Here is a 9834-nt window from a genome sequence, read left to right as displayed (position 1 = left end):
ACAGGCTTTCTCTAGTCGCAGCGAGTGAGACCTACTCTCTAGTTCTGGTGTGCAAGCTTCTTCCTATGGGGGTTTCTCTTGTGGAGCACAGGTTCTAGGGCATTTGGGCTTCCATAGTTGTGGTGCACAGGCTTAATTGCTCTGCAGCATTTGGGATTTTTCCAGACCAGGGATTGAACCTGTGCTCCTTGTATTGGCAGGCAGTTTCTTAACCACTGGACCACCAGGGAAGTCCATGTCTCAAGTTTAAATGCTAATTTTTAAGGAAATCTTCCCAGATCCCTCTGAGCTTAGAAAAATCCCCTTTCTGAATTCCAGGATAGTACCTTGTAATTTTCTTTGATTGCAACTAGCATGCGTGTATTTTCATGTTTGTCCATTTCATCTACGATATCAAACTCATCACTATAAACCTGTTTAAATTTCCTCGTTTGCTTTTTAATGTCTGTAGGGTTTGTAGTGATGTCTCCTTTTTGATCCCTAATAATAGTAATTTGTGCTTTCTTTCTCTTTTTTTTCCCCTTGATTAGTCTCGCTGGGGGTTATTCAGTTTTTTAATCTTTTTCCAAGTATCAACTTTTGACTTTGTTGTTTTTCCCTATTTTCAGTTTTCTATTTCATTGCTTCGTGGTCTTATCTTTTTTATTGTTTCTTCCAGTTACCATATGCTTAACTGGCACTTCTTTTCCTAACTTCTTTCTTTATTTTTGGTTGCGCTGTTTTTGTTGCTGCTTGCCAGCTTCCCCTAGTTGTGGCAACTGGGGGGCTACTCTTGGTTGCAGTGAGAGGGCTTCTCACTGTGGTGGCTTCTCTTGTTGCAGAGCATGGGATCTAGGTGCATGTGCTTCAGTAGTTGTGGCTCCTAGACTCCAGAGCACTGGCTCAGTACTTGCAGCACATGGGCTTAGTTGTACAGGCATGTGGAATCTTCCCAGACCAGGGATTGAACTGGTGTCCCCTGCATTGACAGATTCTTATCCACTGTACCACCAGGGAAGTCCGATACTTTTTTCAGTGGCCCAGTATATATCTGCATACAATGTGCACTCAAAATGAAAATACACTTTGCAGTTGCTTGGTGTAATATTCTGTAAATATCAACTAGATTAGGTCAGCATGGTTCATAGAACATGCTTGAGCTTACTGAATTCATCCAGATATCTTCCTCCAGAGTACAGAGACGGAGCCTGTGGTATCTCTTGCAGTTTCCCAATGCCTACATCAGTGCTTGGCACACAGTGAACAATAAATATTTTGGGCTTGTCTGACTTGAAAGCCAACACACATTCCCTCAGTCTATTTTTGTGGCTCTTTACTGGGTGTGTATGAGACAAGAGTTGGGAGAGATACTTGGTTTATTTATGCCACCAGCTGATTACTGAGTGTCACCAGGGCTCAGAACCATGCTGGGTACCAGGGGTGCCATGATGAATGAAACAGCTCCTGCACTTGGGAGCTCAGAGTTCAGTGAGTCAGACAAGCAGACAGTGACAGTCCGTTTGGTGAAGTGCTATGTTGGAGTTGTCACTGAGGAAGGTTCTTCACTTAGCTTCAGGAAGTTCAAGGAAGGCTTCTGTGAGGAGGTGACATCTGACTCCGAAAGCCTGAGAAGGAGAGGAAAGGAGGGCATTGTAGGTAGAGGGGATAGGGTCTTGGATGTAAGTGAAGACTTCGTCCTGGGAGCATCTAATGTGATGCAGGGATCTATAACCTGGAATTTTGAATTCAGTAACACAGATACACATACCTGTATTGGTCAGCTGTCACACAGATCATGCTCTTAAGAGACAGAACTGAGGAGTCATGAACAGGGTGAAAGGGGAGCAATGAGGGACGGTGACTTCCTACGGTCACTGTTAGCAGCCAGGCCTGAAGTTGCTGGAGGGGGAGTGGTCCTGGAACTTGGAGAGAGCTAGGGTTACGGGCTTTTGTTGAAAGATGCAGACAAAAAGATAGGAACCAGGGGATAGATACCTAGACCTTCCTTTCCTGAAGCCTTTAGATATCCTGCCAGGGCCAAACTCAACTGGAAAGCAGAGGAAAAGGCAGCCACATTGATCCAGGATGGAGATATCAGCCCCTAGCCCCTCCACCCCCGCTGTGAAGCAGTACAGAGTATGGTGGAGAACGGTTCTGGTGGGGAAAACAAAACACACTGCCCAGCACACGCTCTTGTAATCTTTTGATTGTCATTTCAAGGGAATCCCTGACCTCCAGAAGCCAGTCGGCCAACTCCCCACGGTCATAAGAACCCTCGGCTAAGATTCTGGGCCAACATTACAAAGGAAAGAGGGGCCTTGTATGAGGGGCTGGTCTGCCCAAGATTCCCATCTCTTCTCTGGCTACTCCTCCCACCCACCCCACCTTCATCCCCTTTCTGCCCCTTGAACTCTGAGTGCCTTTGATGTCAGAGAACTGTTTTTTTCTGCTTTCTTCTTCTCCATACTACTTCAAATCTGAAATTCAATGCCACCTCCTTGGGGAAGCTCTCCCCAACTCCACCTAGGTGAAATAAGTCACCTTACCTACCCACCTAGCATTGACTTCTGAGCACCTCTGAGAACCTGAAATCAGTTAGTGGAGCAGCACTGAGATGACAGCTCCCAGGACATTGATAGTGTCTACTCAGTACATGTTGTTGAATACTGGGGGAGAGGGAGGATTTTACTTAATTGAGGGAAAATAAGAATCACCCACTCGTCCCAGCCAACAGTGAAAAAGGTGGGGTTGGTAGCTCTATAGGCCTGTATCTCATCCAAAACATCAACAAATTGAGGAAAAATGGTAAGAATCAATTTTATCTGAATGCGGGAAAACAGCTAAACATTTATGTCAACCAAGGAAATGCAAATCAAGAAGAGGCAACTTGAACGTGGCAGGAAAGCTTTGTGGTGTTTTCCATACCCTTCCTCATCTCCTTGGCCAGCACAGTGGAGGATCTGAAGATAGCCACCTGTGTCCCCAGCATGGGGCCCCGGTTCCATTTCTGAGGGAGCAGAACAGCCCTCATTCTCACACTATTGTGTGTGTGTGTTCTAACATGTCTGGGGGTAACCTGAGGGACTGACTCAGTGTGCTTTAACTCAGAATGTATTTCTAGAAAACACTATAAGGTAAAGGAACAACTCACAGCTCTCTGATGTACAAGATTACAATGGCGGACAATAACATACATGGCAAAAGCTGGGAGGAAAAGCTGGGGTGAGTTTCTTTGGGTAATTAAGGCACTCAAAAGCACCCATATATACTGGGGAATTTAGGGAGCAGTGTGCATACCCAGGGCAGGACAGATGATCAGGAAAGACTTAAGAAGACCTTACTCTTTCATCTCTGGTCAATTTCTAGGCTTGATGCAAATAGGAAGAGAAGGCTAAGGCAGAGTTATAAATACCCAGATGGAGTATTGATGTGCTACAGCAGAGTTTGGCAAAGAGCAGGAGAGGTTTTTCACTGTTTTCCTTTCTTCCTTTTTCATTCCATAATATATGAATATTATAACTCGACAATAACAACATCCAAGTTTTAAATGGACGAAAGACATGAACAGATATTTTTCCAAAGAAGATACACAAGTGACCAATAAGCACATGAAAGGATGCTCAATATCATTAAGAAAATGCAAATCAAAACCACTATGAGCTTTTAGAAGTTCCCTGGTGACCTAGTGGTTAGGATTCTGGGCTTTCCCTGTTGTGGCCAGGGTTCAGGGAACTGAGATCCTGTGGTCAGGGAACTGAGATCCTGCAAGCCATGTGGCATGACAAAACAAAACAAAACAAACCTACCTAGCCACTGAGCTTTCAGCGACTGTAAAATTGAGGAGATCCCAGCTAGGAGAAGGATGTTAGATCTCATTGTCCTCCCAGTCCTAAGACCTTCCCTTGATGCCCCTCAATAAAATGGACTCATCCTCAGAAAGGAAACAAACAAACAAGCTACTATGAGATACCACTTCACATACATCAGAAGGAATATACTAACATTAAAATGGAATATAACAAATGTTGATGAGGATGTAGGAAAATTGGGATGGGACCCTCGTCCATGGTTGGTGGGAATGTAAAATTGTGCAACTTTACTGTGGGAAAGTTTAGCAGTTTTTCAAACAGTTAAGCATAGAATTACCATATGACCCAGCAGCTTCACTCCCAGGTATATACCCCCAGAGAACTGAAGGCAGATACTCAAACAAATACATATACAAACAGGTTCCTAGAGGCACTATTCACAATAGCCAAATTTGGAAACAACCCAAGCATCCAATAGATGGAATGGAATACTACTCAGCTGTAAAAAAAGAAATAGTGATATGATGATAAACCTTAAAAACATTATGCTAAGAAAAACAAGCCAGACACTAATGGTCAAACATCCCATTTACATGAAATATCCAGAATTAGCAAACCCATGGAGGCAGATTGATCACCAGACTGGGGTGAGGAAAGAATGAGGAATAATTGCTAGATGGGTACAGGGATTCCTTCCTGATGAAAATGTTTTGGAAGTGAGTAGAAGTAATGGTTGCACAATATTATGAATATACTAAATGCCACTGAGTTGTTTACTTAAAATGGTTCTTTTTAATGTGAGTTTCCCCTTGTTAAAAAAGAATCCTTAACAAAAATTTATCACCCATTCTCCACAACTACTTCCAAATGTTCAAGTAGTAACTCTGAATGGCAGAAAAACTTGGAACAGTAAGGAACACCCACATACCTTGCAGTGCCCCCTGCCCTCCTCCTGCAAAAGGAATACCAACCATGACCATACATAAACTTTGACATTACAAAGTGTTACTTCCCCAAGCTCTCCAAATGTGTAGTTGACAGCCACAAGCTGTGTTCAAAGCATAATTGTCACCACCTGCCAACCTTTTCAGGCTATCTTGAACAACTCAACACTGCCAATCTGAACATTTTTTCTTATGTTTGGATGGAATTTCCACAGTCCGATTCTCCAATGACATCTTTCTTATCTGTTTGCTTAGGTTGCCTCCAAATTCTCTAAACCAGAATGAGAGATTAATTGGCGGTAGGCCCAAAGCAAGGCGATAAACGTGGAATATAAATTAATGTTTACTGAGGGCCTATGGATGCACCAAGCACTAAATAAACATCATCTTACTTAATCTTCACAATAGCCCAGTCAAGGACTAGATCATCCCGTGAGGCCCAGCAGTGTGATGCCTCAAGTAAAGCATGGGGCATGGTTTGAACTAGGCAATCTGCCTTGAAAGCCCACACTCTGCTTTTCTCTGCTGACGCTAAGCACCTGGGCTGTCGAGTTTGATACCCTTCGCGAGCAGGGTGAGGCCAGGCTCCCGAGCAAACAATATGTAAAAAATGCAGGGAGCTCACTATGGGCCAGGCCTCATCTCAATTATCATCACCTCCGATTTAGAAACAAGGAGACTGATAAAGCGACGGTTCTAAGGCGCCAAGGAATGAAACATTAGGCATCGGACCTGAGGCCAAGCTCTAGGACCAGAGACCGGCTAGAACCCACGTTAATAGAAGTCTCCACCCACCCTAGCTGAGCTTTTTTATACACGAGCCCTACGGGTCGCGTGCAGGCACACGCCCTGCTTCTATTTTCGACACCACCCAGACGGATTCGAACAACAGTAGTCACGCGCGGGGTACTTTGGGAAAACCGCAGGACCTAGCTGCCTCCACCACAGTTGTCTTAACTTTTGCCTGAAGAGGATGTACCATCGTGGTTTTATTTTTGTAATTTTCCCCACAGTTACTGAGGCTAGAAAAGAGGCTTTACAAAGAAAAATCTGTAGAAGATCGAGTGTTTTCAGGCGCATCAGGCATTCATTCAGGCAGCTAGGCTCTCGGGGGGTCCTTCACTCCTGGTTCCGCGGGCTTCGGATAACGGACAGAAGCGGCTGCCAATGAACTCCGCCGAATAGCATAGTGGACAGAGCTATTCCTTAAAGGAACCGCAACCGGTTAGCAGACCAGAGAGTGACCCGGATGATGGCGGCCGGCACGGCCTTAGGCTTGGCCCTGTGGCTACTACTGCCGCCAGTGGGCGTGGGAGGGGCAGGGCCCCCGCCGATCCAGGACGGCGAGTTCACGTTCCTGCTGCCTGCGGGGCGGAAGCAGTGTTTCTATCAGTCCGCGCCGGCCAACGCAAGCCTTGAGACTGAGTACCAGGTACAGGGTCCCGGGTTGGGGAGCGAGCTGAGGCACGGAGACGGGGCGTGGCCAAACCAGAGCATGCTTTGCATACATTGAAGAAGGGAAGGAGGAAGAGCCCTAGCGTAGGCGCACGAGGGCGGAGCCAGGGAGAGGGAGCCTGAGGGGCGGGGACAGCGCGTGGGAGCGGAAGGGGTGGGAATAGAAGGCGGGGCTAGAGTGGGGCAGCGGGGAGGCGGGGCCATCGGGAGAACGAGGGAGCCTGTCAGAAGGCAGGACCGTCGCGAGTGGGCGTGGTCAAAAGGATTGGATCGATTGAGGGAGTTGGGAGGGAAGACCAGGATGCAGTACAAAAAAGGTGTGGTCAATCTGATAATTTCTCGGAGGTTGGGCTAAGTAAAGAAGGCTGGGCTCCGTCGTCTCATTTGGGGTATGGCCAAGTCGGGACGCGATCTCTAGGGGGGGCGTGGCCGTTTAAAAGAGGGCATCAACTCAGGGGCGGAGCCGAGGCAAGGGGCGCGCCAGAGGGACGGGAGTGGGGCAAGACTGGCTTGAAGGTGTAGGTGTCAGAACTCAGGTAGACCTCTGGGTGGTGGTCGGTATGGGTCTACGCGGGTCGGTCCAGCCCTGACGTTCTCTGGAAGGTGCCTTTGGCTTAGGCCTAGTCCTCTATCCTGCTCTTACCTGCCCCCCAGGTGATCGGAGGTGCTGGGCTGGACGTGGATTTCAGTCTGGAGAGCCCTCAGGGAGTGCTGCTGGTCAGCGAGTCCCGCAAGGCAGACGGTGTGCACACGTGAGTTAAGTCCCGCTGGCTGTCTGGATTCAGTTACAGCCCTGCCCCTTGCCGGCGGCCTCGGGTTACCACCCTGCCTGCCTCGAAAAGTCCAGCCGGTCGGCCACTCAGGGTCATGTGTGTCTGTATGCCCAGGGTGGAGCCCACGGAGGCCGGGGACTACAAGCTGTGCTTTGACAACTCCTTCAGCACCATCTCGGAGAAGCTGGTGTTCTTTGAACTCATCTTTGACAGCCTGCAGGATGAGGAGGAGGTCGAGGGCTGGGCAGAGGCTGTGGAGCCTGAGGAGATTCTGGAAGTCAAGATGGAGGACATCAAGGTGCGCCCAGGAGAGCTGGGGCCACTCCTTCCAGATCTCTGGCATTGCTCCCTGCCCTCTCACCTTGGCAGGGGTCTGCCTGGGCCTGACCCCACCTTTCCTACATATTGGTGCCTGCGTGCTAAATTGCTTCAGTCCTATCATATCCAACTCTTTGTGACCCTGTGGACTGTAGCCCACCAGGCTCCTCTGTCCATGGGATTCTCCAGGCAAGAATACTGGAGTGGGTTACTGTGCCCTCCTCCAGGGGATCTTCCTGACCCAGGGATCGAACCCACTTCTCTTACATCTCCTGCACTGGCAGGCAGGTTCTTTACCACTAGCCCCACCTGGGAAGCCCCCTACATACTGGTACCCGCAACCAAATAACAGTAGAACATTTCTAGGTATAAACCATTTTCTAAGGGCTTGAATAACTCATGAAGTCTCCACTGTATATGTAGGGAAGAATACTGGATTAGGTAGCCATTCCCTTCTCCAGGGGATCTTCCACACCAGGGATCGAACCCAGTTCTCCCACACTGCAGGCAGATTCTTTACCGTCTGAGCCACCAGGGAAGCCCCCTATATATGGGGAGTGTGCTCTAATTATCCCCCATTTTACAGTTGGGGAAACTGATGAACAGGATGGCTAAGTAATTCTCCTAAGGCCACACAGCCAGCAACAGAGCCAATATTTGAACCCAAGCAATCTGGCTTCACCTACTGCTTTTTATTAATTACTGGTTAGTATGCTCTTCATGCCTAATTGGGCATTCATTTCTTACAACCCTGAGGTTTAATTCGGAGGAGGAAACTGAGGCCCAGAGAGGTTGTTTACTTGTTCATGGTCACACAGCCAGTGAATGGCAGAGGGCTTGAGACTCAGGCAGCCTGGCCACCGAATCTGTGCTCTCAGCTCTCTGCCCCACAAACGAAGTCTCACTCCCATCCTGCAGGACAAATCCTTGCCTTTCCCCTCTCTGCCACAGGAGTCCATCGAGACCATGAGGATCCGGCTGGAGCGCAGCATCCAAGTGCTGACTCTGCTGCGAGCCTTTGAGGCACGTGACCGCAACCTGCAAGAAGGCAACCTGGAGCGGGTCAACTTCTGGTCGGCCGTGAATGTGGCCGTGCTGCTGCTGGTGGCCGTGCTGCAAGTCTGCACGCTCAAGCGCTTCTTTCAGGACAAGCGGCCTGTGCCTATGTAGCCTGTTGCCGTGGAAGAACAGGGGAGAGGAGGGGCAGCACGGCGCATGCACGTGAGACTTAGGGGCATCCTTCTCCAATTGTTTCCTACACAAGGGGAGGCTGTGTAGTTCCAGCCCTAAGGTGGGGCACCCACTGTGTCTCCACCCTTTCGGGCCTGGGTGGGGAGCACCGGCTGGCTTGCAGGTGTGGGTCCCTCCAGGAGGAATGGCTCAGTGGCTGCACCTGTTTTCCTAGAAATGGTGCATGGGGGGCACTGCAGGGTTCAAAGGCAACCCTGGGGTTTTCTGGCCCTGCCTCTGTCCCCTACGGTAACGTGCCTTAGCCAGAGTCTTCCAGTCTGCACCAGCCCTGTGCAGTGCCGGACTAGGCCCAGGAAGCAAACTCCTTGTTCTCTTGCCACTGGCCCTCCAAGTCAGGTCCCGATAGGAGGGGGCTGACTGCTGCGGGATCCTCTGCCTGCCTGCCTTCTCCTGTGGCTCCACCCAAGGCCTGTGCTGCTACTGGGGGTGGCCTGCTGTGCCAGGAGCCAGGGGGAACAAGACTTGGCTGCAGTGTTCTTGCCAGAACAGTCACTTTTATTGACAGGAAGGGGCCTGGCCCCTCAGCCCAGCGGGGAGTGGGCTGGGTGTGAGGTCTGGTTACAGAACTTGGGGAGCGGAGTCTGTAAGACCACCTGGCCCTCCTGCTCTTTGTGCAGGGGCCCCACATGGGGCCAAGGGATGGCCCAGCTCAAGCCTGCATGGGAGCCTCCTGGAACAAAGGGTGGTCTGGGCACCAGAGTCAATAAATTATGGTCAGAAAAAAAATTACAGTGCCTGGTGATTGGGGCTCAGGGACACCAGCCAGGACAGTCCTGCCCCCAAGAGGGCAGCCGGACGGGCGGGAGGGGTCTCCCACGAAGCTCAGAAGAAAGGCCGGGCAGGAGCTGATGGAGGTGGTCGCCTGGGCACAAGAGAAAAAATCAGAAAGCAAAGTTTAACTGTGACCCGGGCTAAGCCAGAAGGCCTGTGCCCCCAAGAGGGTGAAGGGGGAAGCCCTCAGGACTGTGGGGGTGAGGAGGAGCCTGACCGAGGCACAGTATAAGGTGGGCGGCCAAGATACCCTCTCCCTTCAGTAACTCGCACACCTGTCCCAGGTCCCCATCCTGGCCTGTTATCAGCACTGTGTTAGGGGCTCCAGCCAAGCATCTTGTGTGTGGGGATGGGGTGTGTGTGTGCAGGCTAAGTCACTTCAGTCATGCCTGATTCTTTGCAACCCTATGGAATGTAGCCTGCCAGGCTCCTCTGTCCATGGGATTCTCCAGGCAAGGATACTGGAGTGGGTTGCCATGCCCTCCTCCAGGGGATCTTCCTGACCCAGGGATGGAACCGGTCTCTCTTATGTCT

The 9834-nt window shown here is 49.9% G+C and overlaps 1 protein-coding gene across 1 annotated transcript; it reads left to right on the top strand.

The window, feature by feature from the left end:
* The first annotated feature begins 5854 nt into the window (after window positions 1-5854).
* Window positions 5855-9218, top strand: TMED1 (transmembrane p24 trafficking protein 1). Its single transcript, XM_005890787.3, has 4 exons — window positions 5855-6164; window positions 6842-6939; window positions 7075-7258; window positions 8230-9218. The coding sequence occupies exons 1-4, from the start codon at window positions 5982-5984 to the stop codon at window positions 8446-8448; spliced, it is 684 nt and encodes a 227-aa protein (XP_005890849.1). The 5' UTR covers window positions 5855-5981; the 3' UTR covers window positions 8449-9218.
* The last annotated feature ends 616 nt before the right edge of the window (window positions 9219-9834 follow it).

Source organism: Bos mutus, chromosome 7 (assembly GCF_027580195.1).
Source record: "Bos mutus isolate GX-2022 chromosome 7, NWIPB_WYAK_1.1, whole genome shotgun sequence".
NCBI lineage: Eukaryota > Metazoa > Chordata > Mammalia > Artiodactyla > Bovidae > Bos > Bos mutus.
Note: the sequence above shows the minus strand (reverse complement) of the source record. Positions and strands in the feature narration are given on the sequence as shown.